We start from the raw sequence: 22,868 nt of genomic DNA, 5'->3' as shown, positions 1-22,868 counted from the left end.
CCTAAGCTTCTGCAGCACCAATCTCAAGTGTTTCTCATGTTCTATCTCATTCTTAGAGAAAACAAGTATGTCATCAATGAACACAACCACAAACTTGTCAAGGTATTCCATAAATACTTTGTTCATCAAATACATAAAGTAGGCAGGTGCATTTGTCAAGCCAAAGGACATGACTGTAAACTCATATAGTCCGTATCGAGTCACAAAAGCAGTTTTAGGGATATCAGATCATCTTATCCTTAACTGATGATAACCAGACCGAAGGTCTATCTTAGAAAACACATAAGCTCCTTTCAACTGGTCGAACAGGTCATCGATTCTAGGGAGTTGATACTTGTTCTTAATTGTAACCTCATTAAGCGATCTGTAATCTATACACATTCTTTGTGTCCCATCTTTCTTTTCTACGAATAACACTGGTGCTCCCCAAGGTGAGGAACTTGGTTGAACATACCCCTTATCTAGCAATTCTCTTAATTGCTTCTTAAGTTCTGCTAATTCATTCACTCCCATTCTATATGGTCTTTTAGCTATGGGTGCAGTTCCAGGTAAAAGTTCAATTATAAACTCAATGTCACGGTCAGGTGGCATACCTGGCAGTTCCTTAGGGAATACGTCCGGATAGTCATTCACTATTCGTATGTCCTCTATTGATGTCCCCTTCAGTTGATTAATTGTGTATACGGTTTAGCTGACATACTAACCTCTACCTCAATTTCCTGGCCTGAAGGTGTCATTAACTGAACTGTTTTACTATCACATTGTATAACTGCCTTTCTCTATTTCAACCATTCCATACCCAAGATAACATCAATAACAGAAGTTTTCAAAACCACTAGGCTAACTGTAAACTCTACCCCCCTTAAGGTGATGTTCACTAGAGGGCATCTAAGAGTAGCTTGCATTTCTGCCCTAGGTGAGCTAACTATCATGGAATTTTTCATAGCAATCACGGGTATATCATATTTCTTGACAAATGACTGAGCAATAAAGGAATGTGATGCACCGGAATCGAATAAAACTGTAGCGGGGCTTGAGTTAACTGGAAACATACCGAGCATCACGTCTGGTCCCACCTGTGCCGCCTCGACTGTCACATGATTTACCCTTTCTCTGATATTGTTCTGAGCCATCTTCTTGGGGCACCTATTGGAGTAATGTCCCGGCTCACCACAGCTGTAACATTTGTTATCATTGTTGGCATTTGGTGCTTTTGGTGCACCATTCTTTGGTGGAGCATTGGGAACATTTGTTTTTACGGGAGCACTATTGACTGGCTGCTGACGTTGGTTAGGAGCTCTGTACTGCTGCTGCTGCTGCTGTGCACATTGTGGCTGCTGGTTACGATTGACCAGGCTTGACTGACCCTAATAGCGTTGTTGTGGATAAGCTTGCTGGGGATTGGTACGAGTACGCGTGTTGTTTCCTGACTGTTGTCCTTGGAACTTCCTTTTCTTATCTTCCATCTGACGGCGTTTGTTTTCAATCACCAAGGCCTTGTCCACCAGATACTGAAAGCTTGCAAAAGTGTGGGATAGCAGTTGCTACTGGAGCCCATCATTCAGACCTTCCATGAATAGTTCCTGCCTCTTTTCATCGTTCTCCACTTCTGTGGGAGCATATCGTGACAATTGTATGAACTTGTCACGATATTCTGCAACGGACATACCTCCTTGCTTGAGGGAGAGAAATTCCTTCTTTTTTCAGTTTCATTAGCCCAGCAGGAACATGGTGAGAGCGGAAAGCATTACGGAATTCCATCCAGGTTATGGGGTCAGCATCTGTACGGACAAAACGGAAAGAATCCCACCAATCAAGTGCAGCCCCTTGCAATTGCCCTGCTGCATACAACATTTTCTCTCTGTCATCACACTGTGCAATCTCCAGTTGTCTTTCAATAGCACGAAGCCAGTCATCAGCTTCGAGAGGGTCGGTGGAGTGTTTGAAAACAGGTGGATGTCCCTTCAGGAATTCTCCTCTCTTGTCCCTAACATGAGGAGGTGCGTTTCCATTTCCATTTCCATTGTTCTGCATATTCTGAGCCAGCTGCTGCAGTAGTTGTGCTTGCATCATCATCAGCTGCTCCATAGTAGGGGGTGGTGGTGGTGGTGGCAAGTCCTCACCCCTCCTGTTCCTCCTAGTGTTGGCCATCTGTACCAGATACATAATATGAGTCTCATATGTCCAAGATACTTAATTTTCAAGAGATATAACATGCTGGAATTTATACCATCTGATCAAGTACGGGATTACATATGTTGTGAGTACAAGGTAGTATGCATTCTGTGTATTTTTCTGCTGTCCTCACTAAAACTACAGTGAGGTAAAACAAACATATCTTTTTCTCTGTTCAACGTCTGGCTGCGGAATTTAACTTTCTGGAAAGCTTGGAAATTTCATTCAGATCGTTTTCTCAAATTCTGGCGTTTACATAGGTAAAAACAAGTGACAACTTTTACTGTTCTGAAATTTCTGACTGCGCAGAGAGGTCACCTTGTAACAATTTTATCTCTCAAACGGTAACAGATATTGAGGTGGTTCCAGAGCCAAATGAAAGATATAGAAGTCTATTTTATTCCATAAATTTCTTGTATTTTTAGACCATTCAGTACTCGGGATATACAAATCTGAAGGCAGACTGCTCCGAGAGAAAAACATGGGTGGACAGCAAGATATAAGTGAACCCAACTATTTATTCATATTGTCCTTAGACCTTAGCCCTAATCTAAATGACTGCGGATATGCCCACAATCATTGAAATCATGACAAAAATCCAACTCACCCATTAAGCATTATTACAAACATGCATTCACGTAATAACAATTGTTCAATCAGTAGAAAATAACAACACACTCTCGCATCTCTATGAAAATTAAATAGACAAGGAAGCCTATATTACACTTGCCTTCCTCAAAAGTTTCCTCCTGGTAGAGCTCCACAAACTGCTCCTCAACCACCCCAACCTGATCACCTTCTATTCGTGATCCAAACACCAATCAAGCATCTAATCCAATCATCACATGCATACAAATAGAGTTCTGTTAGAACAGTACACCAAACAGTAAAAACAGTGACTGAAAAGTATATAAATCTACTCTACGCATTTCTACGAACACATGAGCGAAAGAATCACTCTAATCGGACTTAAAACGTGAAAGTTATGCATAAAACAAAATGAATGGCATTTCTGTGAATAAACTGAATAAAAAATGAATTTAAAAGAATTAAAACTAAATTTCTAACGGTTCTGGACTGCACACACTATTATATAAAAGTACAGGGTTTAAAACGGAAGAAAACAGGATAAAAAAGAAATACTTTTGAACTAAGTTGGACCGTGGTTGATTTGCTTGAAACAGGGGGGTTAAAGTGCAAAATCTCCAGCGGTCCGCGGCTGACCGCGTCGCTGGCCGACAGGGGGGCACGTGGCGCGCTGGGATTGGCTCGGTCCACCACGGTGCGCGTAGACCGGCAGATCGAGCGCCCGTGGACCGCGTCCATGGTCCACGGTGGACCGGTTACATAACCCCGAAGGGGTATGCAATCTGGGTCGTTGGAAACCGATCGGACGGCTCTGGATGGAAGGAGGCGGGGGTGCTCGCCTGAGCCGAGGCCGACCACGGCGGCGCCATTGCCGCCGACGAGGTGAGCTCCTCGGAGCTCGCCGGAAACACGTTCCTGGCCACGCCAAACAAAAATAAAACTACCACGATGACCAGCGCGACGAGGCGAACACGATAGGGCACAAATAAAGGGCGAAGAGCACGTCGGGACGACGGCCCTGCGGCGGCACCATTTCCTCGCCCTCGGGAGGCTCGGGTTCGGCGTTAGAGCGCTCTAAACTTGCGATTAAAGGTACGGGGAGCATCGAGGGGGTACCGCGGTTCCGTTGAAGGCGTTCGCAGTGTCCGGGAAAGCTCCGAGCAGCGTGGCCACGAGCGAGGCGGACTGGGAGAGAGAAACGGCGACGGTGAGCTCGGTTTCGACCAAAATGTGAAGAAAGGTAGAGGGGGAGTGTACCTACGACCGCGGTATTATCAGGCGAATGCGTTGCGCAAGCTCGCAGTGTCCGCCGCGCCCTCGGGACGGAAAATTTGGGGGGGCGGGTTGAGCTTGGTTAACGAACGGAAGGGGGAAAGGGGAGCTCGGCCGCGAGCTTTATAGGGCGAGTAGGGGCACTGAGGGGGCGAACGCTCGGGCGATTAAGCCTGGCATCAAGGCGGCTTGATGGACGATTGATGGCCTCCATCAATCGGAGCTTGAAGGCGGGGGGAGTGATGCCGTTGAATGCCGCCGCGCGCTCCCGGCTCAGCGAGGAAGAAAGGGGAGGCGCTGACAAGCGGGCCCCACGGTGCAGCGAGAGAGAAAGGGGAAGGGAGAGCGCCGACAAGTGGGCCCTACCGCGCAGTGAGAGGGGGAAGGGGGAGGGCGCGTGGGCTGTCCGCGGCGGAGCGGGCCGCGCCACTGGGCCGCGTGCGCGTCGTGGGCGAGGGGCGGAGAGTTGGGCCGCCACGGCCCAAGGCCAGGGGTGAGCGCGGGGTGGAGCTGGGCCAGGGTTTTTGGGGTTGGGCCAGATTCGGTGAAGGGGATATAAATAAAAGAAAAACTCTTTTATATTTTTCAGAGCTGTAAATTTGTATAAATTGCTATCAAATTGATTTTTAAACCAAACAACCTAGTCTTACAATCAATCAAAATATTATGCACCAGCATGAATGCAGGAGTTCATGTTTCTAGACCTTATAGTTTATTTTAAATAATTCCAAAAATTGTTATTTTGACTAAACAATTCTCAAATAATTCCTATAATTATACCAAATTAAATACTAATTTAGAAATTAATTTTTAGGATGTTACAACATCCCTATTGTTGAATGTCGCTTGCCTCTCGCTTACTAGCGGCACATTCAGACTATGCTGCATTAAAGCTCGTATCTTCATCCATGACCAATCATGCACATGGGTTTAGGGTTTAGGGTTCTCGAAGATGTCCACACCCTGAGCTCCCATAATGCTGACTCTAGCCACCTAACCAGTTTCATAGTCTGTGATATATGTAACAATCATATATGAATGAACGTATATATTTAAAAATTATATTAGCACGCAAAACTTAAAATATTACATTCTAATAATGGGTCCGGGGAACATGGGACGGCCCACACCGGCGATAGCACGAATGGAAGGTCGCCAGGGTGAAAACATGGTTCCTGTGGCTAGGGAAGTCCACCGCCATTCATCGTAACTAAAAATAATAAAAAATATCCACTAAATATTGAACCCCCATATAAATATTACACTCAATAATATATATTAGAGAAATATATAAATAATAAATTATCAAGAAATAATGTTGCTAACAAAGTTCTAGAACACAACAAATGTTTAAAAAAGGTTAACATGTAGAAATAATTTAAATATATATTAGAGAAACATATAAATAATAAATCATCAAGAAATAATATTGTTAACAAAGTTCTAGGACACAATAAATGCTTAACAATAATTTATAAATAAAAATAATGTTGCTAACTAAGATCAAGATATAATGTTGCTAACAAAGATGTAGAAAACATAATTTTTGTTACTAATAACAAAGGGCTATGTAGAACTGATGTATAACTAAAAATAAAATCTACCATAGTATTCCTAATCTAAAAAATCACATAATTGAATATTTTGTGTTTATATATTACTAAAGCATGAAACATACTATATTTTTTAGCAATGATGGTTATAAGACTTGCTTATTTAGTGTTGAATATTTAGTGTTGACTTGCTTGGTTGCTCCCACAAGCAAAAACAAGTAAAACCAGTGTGCCTCAACCACCATCAGGTTTGGCCTCCAACGGACAATGATTGCACCAAATCACTGTCGGTTCTTGGCTTGAGCTAGCAGTGATAGTCGCACGACCAGCCTCTGCCGGTTAGAGACACAAACCAGCAGTGATTGTTGTTATCACTACCGGTTCTATCACAAAAACAGCCATTTGATAGTTGTCAGATACTAGAACCGGTAGTAAAGGGTCATTACTGTCAGTTGTTCTAATTCCGGCAGTAAAGCTGCCAGCAGTGATGACCCAATATGTAGCAATGGTAATCCTACTAAAGCTAGTGGTCTATTAATAATTTAAATCTTTTATGTCAATTGTATTCTCGGCAACGGTGTCAGAAATATTTATTAACAGTTATGAGCGTAAATATAATATTAAATATTCCGCAAGCGCCTAGAACACCATATGAATTTAGATCTGTTGCGTAACATGGGGTCAAAATGTAGGTCCATAATCTTCACTAGCCCAATTGTGTTTGACATGATCCAATCTGATGTATCCTCTTGATATACATTCTAAGCATGCTAAGTCTCAAATTCTTCGAGTTCTATAGAATCTACTTCTCCTTTGGAAGTTCTATAGAATCTACTTCTCCTTTGGAATCTAAACCTTTTTAGTGCTTTTCATGGTTGATATAAAATCTTTGGGCACCCAAATTAGCTTTGTTTACTTCCTTTTATCTTGCTTCTTGACATTGTGAACCACTACTTTATTATTTGTCTTCTCGACTCTGATTTCCCTAAACCCTATTACTACCTCACCAGTCCCTCTACTGCCATGTCTATTCGCCAGTCACTAGCTCTCTGGGCCCAAAATAATTAAATAATCCACAACGAATGTGAATTCGCAAGTGGAGAACAAATTACTTGTTTATGTCGATGCAATTATTTCATCAAACAAGGAGCAAGGAAACGGTGATAACTTATAAAAGGTCCATGGTGCTTATACACACTTTGATGCATGCAGGTCAACCAGCTTGAGCGAGAGGATCGGGAAAATCCAAGACAGTGTGTGTTGGACTCTCTCGAGCATGGTCCAATCCTGAGCCTATCGAATCCTCCCCAGTATTCAATCACGTCCCAGGGCTCATCGGTATGGAAACAAGAACTTTTAAGCAGTTTTTTAAATCTTCGTCTTAAGAGCCACTGGAATCTTGACATTGATCCTCGGGAGGCTCACTGGGAATCTCAATGACTAAATCTGATCGACAGATCAAGTCAATTGCATGGTGTAGGGATTTGAATATTGAATATAGGGATGCCACATATATATAATCGATTATATATAACTCCAAGAGTTGCAGCACAAGCTAGAAGCCTAGAACTCTTAATTGTAGTGTCTTCGAGGGGACCCGGCTTTTCTTTTGGATCTAACAAAGTCATCAGTGAACTTTTTTTTTTCTTTTGCGCCAAACCGAGTGCAGCTTAAGGAGACAATAAGCACACTGTTCTAAGTAAAGAAGTGCATCTGAAGGAAACAGTTCACATTGGATTAGCTGTTCGTCTCGCTATCTTATATATTCACTTCACAGTTCCCAGAAGTTCTTAATGGCTCGACATTGAGAAATCAAAGTTTTTCCCCCTCCTTGCTCGACATCACCATTGGAGTATGTTCGGTGATTGAGTATCGAGAACATAGATATGTAGCTTATGTTGTTTAGAATGCTGAACAATGAAGGTATGTCACTACAAGAAATCCGAATTAGCTTTAGTGTCTAAAACTACCAAGGAAATTACAAATCCTAGTGAGGAACTTTCAAGCAAAATCAGCCAAAGATAGAGGATAATAAGGGAAATACAGTGAAAACGAAGTGCAAGTAGTTCCAAATTCCAATATTCTAGGTCACGTTGGAACACCTCAGCTTTGTAGTGATAATAATGGACAAATACATATGTAACAAATCACATATATCAGGTACATATCTCAAGCATCGATGGTTGATATATGCCGCCGATATCATGCATGAATTGTATGAATTTTCCTAGATCACACAAGTCTAGTAGTAGTAATCTAATATACAAGCACCAATGTCAAATTGTCAACATACTGCACACGAGTGGTCTTAGATCACACACGCGATCATTAGTTCAATACTCCCTTTAATTTGATCCAATATTTTAAGTCGTTTTTATTTTTGTCTCAAACTTATAATCAATCTCATTAAACTAGGTTAATTAGATACACTACAAAATATATTTTAGTAGTGCATCTACTTAATACTGTATATATTAATATTATTTTACTCATTTTAGATTCAAATTAGACAACTGTACTAAGAAAAAAAACTAAAATTACTTATACTGAATTCAGAAAGTATATCGTCTAAACAATCACATTGCAAAAGGTGTAGAGTCAGACTACTATAATCTGCACTCAGCACATTACCAAAAAAAAGGACATCTAATTAAGTACATTGATCAAAGATAATACAGATGAACCGCTGTTGGTTTTGCCTATGTTCAAGGTCAAAGCCTCAAAGATCACAAAGAATATGGATCAACACAAAACCCTAGTGCACTAAATGGAGCATTTATTAGCTCAAAAACCTTAAGCCTCCATTAGGCTCCCTACTAAACCCCGAGGAGCTAGCTGGGGGAGGCATCCATCTTCCAGCCTTGCACATGGAAGCCAAGTACCTCGTCTACTACCTCCTCATACTCGGCTCATGGCTCCTCTCATGTCTTCTCCACTTCCAGTACTTCCACCTCTCGCTCTCCTCCTTTGCAGCACCCCGCCCCGCCGCACTCGTCGTCCTCCCCATCGCGCTGGATGCAAGCTTCCTTGCCTCCCCGACCGTCGAGGCTGACAACAGGCGGCGGTCGGCGGCGTCATCGGTGGTGGCATCACCTTCACCTTCACCATCGTCATCACCATCATGCGAGGGACGGTATGTCTACATGCTGGACGTGCCGTCGCGGTTCGATATTCTCAGGGACTGTGTCCCCGGCTCGCCGTTGTTTGACGACATGTGGAGCTGGTGTGCAATCACGGTCAATGCCGGGCTTGGCCCCGAGATTGGCCCCGTCGCCGGCAATGGCAGCAGCGACGGCGACACAGATATCATCCCCAGCACCGGATGGTAAGCTTTGACACACATCAGTGATGGTTTTCAGTTCTTGAGAGTGAGACCGGACAGAGTGGTTGTACTCAGTCACGGATGTATATGTGTTACCGCAGGTACAGCACGGACCAGTACTCGCTGGAGGTGATCTTCCACAACTGGATGCGGCGGTACGAGTGCCTCACCGACGACCCGGCAGCGGCGACGGCGGTGTACGTGCCGTACTACCCGGCGCTGGAGCTGCACCAGCACCTGTGCGGGTTCAACACCACGGTACGCGACGGCCCGTCGGAGGCGTTCCTGCGGTGGCTGTCGTCGCAGCCCACGTGGGCGGCGCTCGGCGGGCGCGACCACTTCATGGTGGCCGCCAAGACAACGTGGATGTTCCGGCGGGAGCCCGGCGCCGGCGGCGGCGACGAAGGGTGCGGCAACAACTTCCTCGGCCAGCCGGAGTCCCGCAACATGACGGTGCTCACCTACGAGTCCAACATCTGGGCGCCGCGTGACATCGCCGTGCCGTACCCAAGCTACTTCCACCCGTCATCGGCCGGCGAGGTGGCCGCGTGGCAGGCGCGCGCGCGGGGCGCGCCGCGGCCGTTCCTGTTCGCGTTCGCCGGCGCGCGGCGTATGAAGGGGCAGCTGGCCATCCGCGACCGCGTCTTCGACGTGTGCGACGCCGCGGCGCGGCGCGGCCGGTGCGGGATGCTGGACTGCAGCCACGGCCTCGAGGGCAGCATCACCTGCCGGTCGCCGCGGAAGCTCGTCTCCCTCTTCACCTCCGCGCGCTTCTGCCTGCAGCCGCGCGGGGACTCCTTCGCGCGCCGCTCGTCCATCGACAGCGTCATGGCCGGCTGCATCCCCGTCTTCTTCCACCGCCCGTCCACGCTCAAGGCGCAGTACCGCTGGCACGAGCCAGAGCCGGGCAGGAGCGACGGCGACGGCCGCCGGTACTACGTGCTCATCAACTCCAAAGACGTGCTGGAAGGGAGAGTGGACATCGAGGAGGAGCTGAGTAGGTACACAGATGAGGAGGTCGCCGCCATGAGGGAGGAGGTGATCAAGATGATGCCGAGGTTCCTGTACAAGGACCCCAGGGTGAGGTTCGAGGGGGAGATGAGGGATGCGTTCGACATCACCATTGACGAGATGATAGCAAGGATGAGGAGGATCAAGAATGGAGAGAATTTGATATGGAAGGGCGACGACAGGGATGAGGATTTCGATTCGTGACATTTGCTGAAACTTCTCTCTTTTGTGTTCATGTGACGGTGTACTAGACTCTAAGTAGTTTTATTGTTCTTTTTTTTGTTGTTGTTATTATGTGTTGGTAGTCAAATAATCAGAGCGTACAGTTGCAATGTAATGAGATAACAAAATTAGGAGAAGTTCAAAATGAATTCAAGTACGTGTTAATCAACAGGAATGAACAAACAAGATTAGAGCCAATATGGTTTTATAAAACATAGAACCATCCAAGATGAAAGAATCGATCATCCTTAACCTTGATTAAAGTTGAGCATGAAGTAATAACACAAATTATGGAAAGTAAGGGGATTCACACCTAAATGACTAACTTGGATGAAACTTATTATTCATTCAGGGACATCAGCTACCATACTCAATGAGGTGCCTCATAAAGTTTTTTGTTGTCATAGAGGAGTTCAGCACCACTCTCACCTCTGTTTTTTGTGTTGCATTGGTTGTTGCTGACTTCCTTCAAATTTTACTCAACTCTCGGCCAACAACCATGGCCATCTGCATCTTCCAATTCCTCTGTAGAGTGAGTAGGACTTCCTCATCATGCAATACACGGATGACACCCTCATAATTTTTATGCAAGGGGATGTTGATCAGTTGAGATGCCTAAAAGACATGCTCATCTCCTTTGCTGAATCCAAATGTCTTAAAGTGAATTTTGTGTTGGAGTTGTTCCAAATTCACTTCAGCATATTGGCCAGGCTTCTGACGAAGCGGAGCGGAGGCCCGTCACCGGAGGCTTGGGCCGGAGCGTAGCGGAGTCGCCCCCCGCCCCTGTGGTACGGTATATATGCCCTTGCTAGGGTTTCATGGAGACTTGATTCTCTTGTAAGCCGCCATAGGCGTGTAACCTAAAACTCTTGAGATAGTGAGATTGTTGCCGGCTGATGCCCGTGGTTTTTCCCCTTCGCATTGAAGGGGTTTTCCACGTAAATCATGTGTCTTCGCTGTGATTGATTTCGTTTACTTCATACTCCTATAAGTCGTTCATAACAAGTGGTACCAGAGCTTTGGTTGTTGTTAGGGTTCATGACGACGTCGATGAAGTTCGATCTTCCGCTGCTGAACTACAACACGCAGTTCTCACTATGGCAAGTCAAGATGCGGGGGATTCTAGCGCAGACCCATGACTATGATCAGGCGCTAGACGGTTTCGGCAAGAGGAAGGCCGAGTGGACTCCTAAGGAGACTTGCAAGGATCAGAAGGCGCTCGCCCTAATTCAGTTATACTTCATAATGATATTTTGCAGGAGTGTTGCAGAACTATGGAAGAAACTGGAATCGATCTGTATGTCCAAGGATCTAACCAGTAAGATGCAAATGAAGATGAGGTTGTTCACTCTAAAGATGAAGGAGGAGGATTCGATGATGACCCACATTGCTGAATTCAAGAAGATCGTGGCCGACCTAGTGTCGATGGAGGTGAAGTATGATGATGAGGACTTAGGTCTTCTACTGTTATGTTCTTTGCCAAATTCGTATGCAAATTTTTATGACACCATACTTTTGAGCCGTGATGAACTAACCCTAAAGGAAGTTTATGAGGCTCTCCAGTCTAGGGAGAAGATGAAAGTCATGGTGCAGAATGACGTGACGTCGTCCTCAAAGGGCGAAGCTTTGCATGTGAGAGGCAAAACTGAAAATAGATCCTGAAATGAAAAGAGCTACGAAAGGAGAGGCCGTTCAAAGTCCAAGCCGCATGGTAATAAAAAGTTCTGTGTTTATTGCAAGCTGAAAAATCATAATGTTGAGGATTGCAGAAAAGTACATAATAAGGAAAAGAAAAACAAATTGGCTGTAAGGTCTCTGTTGCTGCTGCTGCTGATGATGATTCTGGAGATTGTTTGGTAGTATTTGCTGCTTGTGTTGCTGGTCATGATGAATGGATTCTTGATTCTGCATGTTCGTTTCATATTTGCACTAACATAAATTGGTTTAGTTCATATAAGCATGTGCAGAAAGGGGATGTTGTGCGGATGGGAGATGATAACCCATGTGACATCGTGGGGATTGGATCAGTTTAGATCAAGACTGATGATGACATGACACGCACGCTGAAAAACGTCAGGTATATATCAGGGATGTCTAAAAATCTTATCTCATTGAGCACACTTGATGCAGAAGGTTACAAATATTCCGGTTCAGATGGCGTCCTAAAGGTATCAAAAGGTTCTCTTGTCTGCTTGAAAGGTGATGTTAATTCTGCAAAATTATATGTCTTTAGAGGGTGTACTTTACCTGGTTCTGATTCTGCTGTTGCTGTTGTTACAAATGATGAACCTAGTAAAACTGACCTTTGGCATATGTGTTTGGGACATATAAATCACCATGGTATGGCAGAATTGATGAAGAGAAACCTGCTCGATGGCTGCACTTCGAGTAAAATTAAGTTTTGTGAGCATTGCATTTTTGGGAAGCATAAAAAAGTACATTTCAACACTTCTGTTCACACCACTAAAGGTACTCTTGATTATGTTCATGCTGATCTATGGGGTCTTTCTAAGAAGCCCTCACTTGGTGGTGCTTGTTATATGCTTACAATTATTGATGATTACTCTAGAAGGGTTTGACCTTATTTTCTAAAACATAAAGATGATACTTTTGCTGCTTTTAAGAACTGGAAAGTAATGATAGAAAGGCAAACTGAAAGAAAGGTAAAATTGCTTCGTACTAATAATGGTGCAGAATTTTGTTCGCATGCCTTTAATGATAATTGCAGACAGGAAGGCATTGTTAGGCATCACACCATACCCCATACTCCACAACAGAATGGTGTGGCCGAACGTACGAATTGGACCATCATATCCAAGGCCCGTTGCATGCAGTCTAATGCAAGGATGAGCAAGCGTTTTTAGGCTGAAGCTGCTAATACTGCCTGCTACTTGATAAATAGGTCACCTTCCATTCCACTAAATAAGAAAACTCTCATTGAGGTATGATTTGGTACGCCTGCTGGTTACTCACAGTTGAAAGTCTTTGGATGCACTGCTTATGCTCATATTGATAATGAAAAATTAGAGCCTAGAGCTGTCAAGTGTCTTTTCCTTGGTTATAGTTCGGGAGTCAAAGGCTAAACAGGAAAGACTTTTATGAGCAAAAATATTGTATTCAATGAATCTGTGATGTTTACTAATAGTTTAACCTCAGATCATGTTCCAGAAAAAGAGTTGTAGCGTATGCGCATGCAGGTGGAAATGAAAGATATTCTTGGTATGGAAATTAGTAGAGACAGAAAATCTGGTTTGCTATTTCTTAGTCAACAAAATTATATCAAGAAAGTTCTTCAACGTTTCAACATGAAAAATGCTAAGGCTGTTAGTACCCCTATTGCACGTCACTTTAAGTTGTTAGCTGCTTAGTGTCCTAGTACAGATGCAGAGATTGAGTACATGTCAAGGGTTCCTCATTCTAGTGTTGTTGGGTCTTTGATGTATGTCATGGTTTGCTCTCGTCCAGATTTGTCATATGCTATGAGTCTTGTTAGTAGATATATGTCTAATCCTGGCAAAGAACATTAGAGGGCAGTTCAGTGGATTTTCACGTACCTCAGAAGCACAGCAAATTTCTGTTTAAAGTTTGGAAGAACTGATAAGGGCCTTATTGGTTATGTGGATTCTGATTATGCTGCTGATCTGGACAGGCGAAGATCACTTACTGGTTATGTGTTTATTGTTGGCAGTTGTGCTGTGAGTTGGAGGGCTACTTTACATTCTGTTGTTGCTTTGTCTACTACTGAAGCAGAATATATGGCTATTTGTGAAGCGTGCAAAGAATTAATATGGCTAAAAGGTTTGTACGCTGAAATTTGTGGAGATGAATCTTGCATAAGTTTGCACTGTGACAAACAAAGTGCAATTTACCTCACTAAAGATCATATGTTCTATGAGAGAACTAAGTACATAGATATCAAGTATCATTTTGTGCGTGATGTGATTGTAGATGGTAAGCTAAAGGTATGCAAGATTAGTACTCATGATAATCCTGCTGATATGGTGACAAAGTCAGTTTATGTTGCTAAGTTTGAGCTATCCTCAAGCTTAGTTGGTTTAATTAAATAGTCCAAGAGACTATTGTTGGCACCAGTGGTTTTCTATCTTTGTTGTGTTCAGGATAAAGGGTTGATTTATGATACAAGATCAATGTTTTAAATAGCGCGCTATTTTCACGCTATAGCGCCGCTATAGCGGCCATAATAAGTCGACGCGAAGCTATACCTCATTTTTAGCATAAATAGCATCTGGGACAGGAAAACGCTATTTTCTATAGCCCGCTATTTAAAACATTGTACAAGATGAATTTGTCTCAAGGTGGAGTTTGTTGGAGTTGTTACAAATTCACTTTCAGGATATTGGTCGGGCTTCTGATGAAGCGAAGAGGAGGCCCATCGCCGGAGGCTTGGGCCGGAGCATAGCGGAGTCGCCCCCCCCCCCACGGTACAGTATATATGCCCTTGCTAGGGTTTCATAGAGACTTGATTCTCTTGTAAGCCGCTATAGGCGTGTAACCCAAAACTCTTGAGATAGTGAGATTGTTGTCTGGTGGTGCCGGTGGTTTTTCTCCTTCGCATTGAAGGGGTTTTCCACGTAAATCATGTGCCTTCTCTGTGATTGATTTTGTTTACTTCATACTCCTATACGTCGTTCACATTTTGATAAGTCAATGAAGGATCCTATTAATGTCCTATAAAATAAGTTCAATCATTTGACAATCACTTTTGGATTTTCAAAGGGATCTTTGTCGTTTACTTATCTAGGTTTACCTTTAAGCTTGACCAACCCAATAGTTGTAGATTTTTGGCCACTGGTCTTGAGGTGTGAAAGAAGATTAATTAGCATTTTCTACTTTCCTCGGTCAGGATGGCTGACTAGAAGTTACTAACATGGTTTTCACTGCTTTTCCAACTTTTGCTATGAGTATGTTTCTTCTCCCTAAGAGTATCATCGAGCAATTAATAATTTCCAAAAAATATTATATATGGAGTGTCAGATATTAACGATAAGACACTACTACACAAAAATTTAACTGATGCATTTGGAAAAAGTCCTCCAAGGCGGTTAGGCCGTTTGCCCGTCTTGGTTATTCATGGTAGGGCAACCGACCTAGCAACCGTCTCGGTTAATCATTAACTATAGCAGGTAATGTAACAAAACCACATCAGTTAATGTCTATTAACTAAGACGGTTAACCGAGACGGTCGTCTATAAAGCCTGCCTCCAAAATTCAAGCCCAGCCCACAACTATTTTCAGGCCCAATATCCAGCGCCAAGTATATATAATGGGATAAAAACCCTAATAACCTAACCATAGCCCCTCCTAGGCACCACTCTTCACCCGTCCCTTCCCTCCCACTCTCTCCATCTCCCTTGCGCTGCTCTCCTCTCTCTCTCCCGTGCAGCAGCGCAGGCCCCTTCCCTCCCACTCTCTCCATCTCCTTCCCTCACTCGGTGACGACATCGCTCTCCTCACCTGTCACATAGTAGGCAGCGACCCCCACCCTTCCCCTCCTCCTCAGGCAGGCGAGCAGACATGTTGTGTGCCTGGGGGCTTTCTTGGCGGCAGCCGCGCATGTGGGGGGCCCTTGAGGTGGCAGCAGGGCACGGCGAGGCACACGGGGTGGCCACGAAGGTGGTGCACCGGCCTTCACCAATGGTGGTGGCCTCTCCCCTCCACCAACGGTAGCGGCCTCACCTCTCCCTTTCACCAACCTTCACCAACGGCGCGACCTCTTCCCTTCACCAACGACACCGGCCTCACATCTCCCCTTCACCAATGGCAGCGGCGCCCACACTAGCCTCCAACTCTAGATCCGGCGAGCTCCACCACCTCCAGCTCCGAATCCAACTACCTCCACTCCAAATCTAGCGGCGGGCGGCCGGATCTGGCAGAGTGTGGTCGAATCCCGATGGTGCAGCTACGGCGTCGGCGGCCCATGGATGGACTCAGCGATCCATGGATTTTCCTTTTTGTGTTTTTCTTTGATTAACCGAGGCAGGCATTTCAACTGCCTCAAAAAAACAATTTACCATGACCTTTTGACCAAGGCGGTTGTGATGCCTGCCTCGGTTAATCTGTTTTGCCTGTCTCGGTTAAGATTCCTGTAGGAGTGAGAAGAAACCAAAAACATCTTGGATAATGGTATGTATCCCTAACCGGGAAGGTGGTTTGGGAGTTTTGAATTTTTGTACTCAAAATGAATGTATGCTGCTCAAGCATCTTCATAAATTCTATATAGTGTCAATGTCCCTTGGGTGCAACTAGTTTGGAATTGCTATTATACAGGGGCATCTTCCTAACCCAAATCTTGAAGTCTCTTTTTGGTGGCGTGATATTCTTAAGCTGCTAGATTCTTTTAAAGGTATGGACTCAGTGTCTTTGAAGGATGGCATCACATGTTTTCTTTGGCATGACCTTTGGGAGGGAAGAGTACCGAGCCAAGCTTTTCCAGAATTGTTTTCATTTGTGCAGAATCATTGCATTTTTTCACACGGCTGCCTTCATTCCTCTTGTACAATCCTTGTTCTACCTGCCCCTTTCGACTGATGGTTATGCTCAGTTCCAGGAGCTCATCAACATCATCCAAGGTTTGTAGCTACATCAAGATCATTATGGTTGGGTTTACATGCATCTAGGGAACCTCAAAATTTTCTTCCATACTCATTGCCATGTTCATCATGCTTTCCAATGTTTACGGAGATCATCTTGTCAAAACAATAGAAATGTTTTTTTGGCTTCTTCAAAGGATCAGGCAAGGCCTAGAGGGGGTGAATAGCCTATAAAAACTTAAAACTAGATGCAGGGGATTAGCAGAATATGGAGGTTTCATGGATTCCCTATGTTTATCTAAGGCAAAAATGGATATGTGCAATGATGATTTACCCTATGTTTATTTCTGATCCTTAATTAATTGAGGCATTGCTATGTGCAATGGTGATTTACCCTATGTTTCTTTCTCTGATGCTTAATTGGGACAAAGGTAGATGTGCGGAATGATATTTTACCTTGTGTTTATTTCTGCTGTTTCTACCTTTGCCTTTTGCCGATGATGATTGTTTCTAATTTGGTAATTGAGAGCTTCACCATTCCCGATGATGATTGTTTCTAATTGGGTAATTGAGCACTTCTACTTCTCCATTTGCCTGCCCATAGTGGTCTGTTCCTGTCTTCAGGGCCCTAGGATAAAGCTTATACGGCATGTAAAAAATCAGAGGAGTAGGAATACAAAACTAAAACTAGTTCAAGCTGCAAGTGTTTGGGAGTCTACACTTATAAGAACTAGAACATCCCGTTAATCAGACCACTTTATTATAATAACTCCACGCGATGACTACAAAACTGACTGAAAACTCAATTCTGGAAGTACAAGACTGTCCATAAGACACGAAGAAGCACATTCCCGCATTCTGCAGCTTGCGGCAAGCCTCTAACACCAACTCCTTCTCATGCATGCAGCTAACTGACACTTGTTGGCGTTGTCCTTATTTTCCCACATATACATAGAGAGACTGCCATCATACTGATGATACACACAACGTACATTACATTATTTCGACTGAATTACTTGTCAAATACTGATGATAGATACACACAACATACACTACACATTATTTCGACTGGATTACTTTCTTCTCAAATAATAAGGCCTGCCAAAAGCCGATAGTATTCTGGTAGTGATATGTTGCAGTTGCAAGGCCGAGATAGTAGTTTATCATATGGCGGCATAGACGCCGGGGGCCATAGTAGTATTTATCTCTGTGGCGATGCCGACCAATCCTGCAAAGTTGATGGGATCCGCATACTCCTGCGGGCCGTAGAAGATTGCGACCACCCCTCGTTCATATGTAGCCTGTGTAGGATGCAACATGTCCCAGAACATGTAGTCATTGCGATCCAAACAATAAGTCGTGTTTGGCCTGCTGCACATTACTGCCGCGTTCAATTTTCCTGATCCGCAGCATGCCCTCTCGATCACCCGGATGCCTGAATGATGCAAAACTAATTGTGTTAATGTTAAGAGCTGTTTAATTATATGTTACTGCAAGATCTTGATGGCCTAAAGATAAGATTTTTTATTTTTAATTTGCACAAACGATGATGGCCTTGAACATACCAGCCACGAGATGATTGTCCATCAAGTCAGTGAGAAAATTGTAGGTGCTTGCTATGGAGTATTTCATGTCGGGCATGGAGGTTTCAACGGCTTTTGCCACCTCAACCCTTAGGAGTTTGTTGAAGTTCTGTGCCATGGAATTGGCGGCGTCGTTGCATCCGCCGTTGGCCATGGGGACTCTCGAACCTGGAGTACAACCGATTGCTGGCACGTCTAGGATCCCCAATCTCCGCGCCCCCAACGTGTACAAAGCCTGCATTCACGAAGTATGCGTGTGTGACGCCTACATTCTTTTTATGAAAACTATTTTCATGCATGTTACTTCTGTTATGTTTTTCCTACACACATATTTATTGTTCAATAAAATTGAGTTATAGTTGGAGTTCTCCAGAAAGAAATTTTGTAAAAATATCTATATAAGAAATAGAGTCATAAGCTACATTAAAAGTGTGCAATATATATAAAAAACCTCATATATATCCCTGTTCTAAATAGCGCGCTATAGCGGACGCTATAGCGCTATTTAGCGTTTCTGGAAGAGGACTGCTAAGCTATGGAGATTTTAACGCTAAATGATTGTTCCCGCTATTAGCAGCTAATAGCGCGCTAATTTCGCTAAATTGGGTTAGTTTAGCGCCGCTATTTGACCTTGGGATTCATTTTCATCGGCCCAAATAACTTGGAGGCCCAAATAGCAGGGATATGCCCCTATGTGATGTATGTTATTATTGATGTATCATGTATGAACTACGAACTTTGATGTAATATGTTAGTAACCCTTTGAAATATCTATCACTATTGGTATTCATAATGTTTTCATCTTTATTATGTGTAAAATTACATGATATTTGACATATTTTTTGCTCAACCGCTAAATGGCTTAGCCCGCTATTAGCGCGATATAGCTTTTCTTAGCCTTTTAGAGAGGCTGCCGCTAAGAGACTTAGCACGCTATTTTAAACACTGATATATATATATCACCAGAAAACTGATATGTGCACATATCAGTTTACTACTCAATAATTTGTTAACTTAACCATATATTGCTCTTATTTACTAATAAACTGATATGTGTTGCTCTTATATATCACCAAAAAATTGTTTATTAGTAGAAAACTGATATGTGCATCAGCACCAGAAAAACTATAAACTTTTTTTTTATAGCACCAATATATATGTATAGTAATAAATTTTTTTAAAAAAACTATAAACTTTAGCTAGCTAGGCAAAACATATTGGTTTTGTTATACAAGATTTTGGATATGTAATTTTGTGATACTTTGAGATAGGTAGTTATATGGTACTTGATACAACATACAAATTCCAAACTATGAAGTTTGTGATACTTAATAATCTATATCTGCATAATTGGTTTTGTACAACAGACAATATTTTTTTGATGCAATACAACAGACAATATTATAATTTTATTTTTTGTTGCATTCTTTTTATGTGTGTGCAATGAACTGTATCATATCATATATATGGTCCTTCGTGTACGTACGTTGATATGCTCGACATAGGTTGAGACCATGCTACTGATGTAGGCTGGGGCATCTTGTGGACTCATGCCCATTTCACTGAAGGCAGAAAAGTCATTGCCTCCAGCGCTAATAAGAAAGAACGACTTTGATATCATATAGTTGAGCTTCCGGCCACACCACATCCTTGCTTTAGTTTTGGAGAACAACATGATCTGTTTTTGCATTGTGAGGGTCCCATTTCCCTGCATATATATACATATTCGCCAACAGGAGGCAAATATTTACAGAGCATCAGGTCAATAATTAATCTTTTTGTTACTGTATCCACATGTATTATATATATATATATATATATATATATATATATATATATATATCAGCTGTCTAACAATAATAATGTAACTGAACCTCTTGAATTGTCTGACACAACAATATATGATTGAATTTAATTACCAGTAATTATTAGCTAGTGTGGTAATATTCAACTGATGGGGATACTTGTGTACTCAACATGAGAAGCAATATGTGTAATAATGTATATACACAGCTTATGATTGAGCAGCATCTCAATCTAAAAAAACAGCTTATTATGAGCGTACCGTGGTGTTGAGAATGCCGGATCCGCCAGATGCGTAACTGGCACCAACTCGGCACGTTAGTAGGTCAAGTTTTGATGATGGTGTCAACGAGAGGTAAGCAGGTGGACTCTTCGTGAACCCCAGACGTCGCGCTGTGCATATAAAAAACATTGATGAATTGCTATACCTGTTTATGGCTCACATAGGGCTCATGCATGCATGGTAACTGTCTAGCAGTATAGTATAGGAGCTAACTATATATACCCACAAATATCCAAATTGTTGTTGCAATAACCATCAATATTGTAATAATTTATATATCTTTCACTACTGTAGAAAGTATTTTGAGCGATGAGCAAGGCAGACAGCCCGACCGACTTTGTAAATCGCACAAAAAAATATGTACTTCTAAACACTCAAACTTGCAACCTTCAACTCACATAACACCTCCCTACCACTGCATCTTTTGTAAGTATATAAAGGATGCTATACTTTGTATTAACGTTTCATAATCTTGTATAGTTATTTTAGCTACTAAAAAAAGTTAAATAAAAAAGTTTCAACTACAAAGTTTTAAATCTTGTCATAAAACATTGGTAGCTAAAATAAATACTACAATTTTGATACTACAATTTTAAATTTCCAAATAATATCAGTAATATCAAAATATATTAGTTTAAAATAAATATTGAAGACTCTAAACAACTTCAAATAAAAACCTTATCAACAACAAACTTATAGATCAAGTCGGCCACCACAACTTTGGTATTAATCATGTGAACATTTAAAGTTGTTTGGAAATCTAAAATTTTCAAAATATATGAACGCAAAACACATTTGAGACTCTAAACAACTACAAATAAAAAAAAATATCAACTACAATTTTCTAGACTATATTCAGAAGTAGAGCTTTGATAAGACTAACTACAAAGTTATAGGTCTCATCGAGAACTTTGTTTTCATTGAAATTAATATATATGGAAATGTTATGAATTTTTTTATACAACTACTTCTAGAGGCATGGCTCTTAAAGATGCCCAGCTCTATTAATACTTAATCAAAATTCTAGAGGCAGATCCTTAGATTATCCATCTCTATTAGTAGTTAAAATACTTGCATCTGAAAAATGATTAAGTCAGGCAAAAGTTTGTTTGAAGGCTGTCGACCATTTGAATACGATCCTTAGATGTATCTGTCTCTATTAATTAGAGAATATAAATGTAATTCTTTTCTTTGTCGTGTCTTAGATCTCTGAAGTCAAATGTACTGAAGTATACTCCCTCCATGCTAAAAAAAGTCATTTTGGATAGTAACACGGTCTCCAAAGCATAATTTTGACTCCATAATCTTATAAAAATATTTATCAAAAAGTGATATATATATATATATATATGTATATATATATATATATGAAAGTATTTTCAAGACAAAACTATTTATATAATTTTCATATTTTTAAACTCAACAACTTAAAAGTTATTTATGATTTATATTGTTAATGTTTGACCCAAACCTTGTCCAAAACGACTTCTTTTTCAAATATTGAGGGAGTATTACCTAAACATCCCTACATATGAAAATTGCAATCAAGATACCTGTATAAGGCTATATATATATTGCATGTTTGATGTGCTGAAAAGTGATGTTGCTACATATAATTTTATATATAGTTACACACGAAATGCATAAAAACAACATATGGTTGAGGACTTGAAGTCACGATTTGAAAAGCCATAAGAGCGGAGTTTCATTAGCATCTGTAAACCATATCCATATATATATATATATATATATATATATAACAAAAACATAAGCATGCATATATATATACATATATAATAAATAAATATGTACCGACTAAATCGGCAAGGTTGTAGCCGTTCGTGAACCGCCCTGTCAAGCTGCTGTCGATGCCGTACGGAGATAGCGCACGGGGCGCAGGCGGCGGCAGGAAATTGTTATTTCCGACATCGACTAACGAATCACCAAACACGTAGATCGATGGGACTACTGAGCGCCTCTGCACTTCAGAGCTACCCAAGCTGCAGGATGAGCGGCTAGCCATGCACACAAGGAATAAGAATACTAGAGAAATGGCCGCTCTATCATTTGTACCCATGGCTTCGAGAGCTGGTTAATAATCAAACGAAAATGATGCTATATATCTTAGACGATTGTTTAAGAGCTCGAGCTCGGTTTGATGGCTTTGGAGTGAGGAGGGATGCTTGCAGCCTGGGGTGGTATTTATAGTGTTTAGATCCAACGTGATACACGCTGCATGCTTCACATATGCGTACGCGACTGATTGGAACGTAATTACTGCGTTCCATCCGGTGCGTGGCAGGTAGCTAGACGCATCTTTCTCTCCACAGGACATTTCGTACTGAGCATGGCAGTTGGGAGTACGTGCCAATTAATAAGATGACAACGTGCGCGTAGTGTAGAGTGTGGACACAATGGAATAGAGTTATTCTACCTTCTATATATGTATTTTGAAGTTAAAAGATGAGTTGGAAAGTGCATTCATCTCATCTATGTGTGATGACA

The 22,868-nt window shown here is 42.2% G+C and overlaps 2 protein-coding genes across 2 annotated transcripts; one reads left to right on the top strand and one right to left on the bottom strand.

Annotated features, from left to right (window-relative positions):
• LOC8084208 (probable xyloglucan galactosyltransferase GT11) lies at nucleotides 8,394-10,298 on the top strand. Its single transcript, XM_002443008.2, has 2 exons — nucleotides 8,394-8,913; nucleotides 9,012-10,298. Exons 1-2 carry the CDS (start codon nucleotides 8,456-8,458, stop codon nucleotides 10,123-10,125), a joined length of 1,572 nt encoding a protein of 523 aa, XP_002443053.1. The 5' UTR covers nucleotides 8,394-8,455; the 3' UTR covers nucleotides 10,126-10,298.
• Nucleotides 17,416-22,553, bottom strand: LOC110429834 (GDSL esterase/lipase APG-like). The gene is made up of 5 exons (XM_021446502.1): nucleotides 22,176-22,553; nucleotides 20,343-20,473; nucleotides 19,764-19,985; nucleotides 18,260-18,512; nucleotides 17,416-18,129 (listed from the first exon to the last, which is right to left on the bottom strand). The coding sequence occupies exons 1-5, from the start codon at nucleotides 22,438-22,440 to the stop codon at nucleotides 17,858-17,860; spliced, it is 1,143 nt and encodes a 380-aa protein (XP_021302177.1). The 5' UTR covers nucleotides 22,441-22,553; the 3' UTR covers nucleotides 17,416-17,857.

The sequence above is a fragment of the Sorghum bicolor genome, chromosome 8, assembly GCF_000003195.3.
Source record: "Sorghum bicolor cultivar BTx623 chromosome 8, Sorghum_bicolor_NCBIv3, whole genome shotgun sequence".
NCBI classification, from domain to species: Eukaryota; Viridiplantae; Streptophyta; class Magnoliopsida; order Poales; family Poaceae; genus Sorghum; species Sorghum bicolor.
This window is presented reverse-complemented; position numbering and strand designations above follow the sequence as displayed.

Bases quoted from the DNA above. Each gene is read 5' to 3' on its own strand.
- LOC8084208 (XM_002443008.2), top strand. From the start codon at position 8,456: ATGGAAGCCAAGTACCTCGTCTACTACCTCCTCATACTCGGCTCATGG. The intron at 8,914-9,011 runs GTAAGCTTTGAC...GTGTTACCGCAG, and splicing joins ATCATCCCCAGCACCGGATG to GTACAGCACGGACCAGTACT.
- LOC110429834 (XM_021446502.1), bottom strand. From the start codon at position 22,440: ATGGGTACAAATGATAGAGCGGCCATTTCTCTAGTATTCTTATTCCTT. The intron at 20,474-22,175 runs GTACATATTTAT...TTATATGCACAG, and splicing joins CAACCTTGCCGATTTAGTCG to CGCGACGTCTGGGGTTCACG. The intron at 18,130-18,259 runs GTATGTTCAAGG...TGCATCATTCAG, and splicing joins GGACAATCATCTCGTGGCTG to GCATCCGGGTGATCGAGAGG.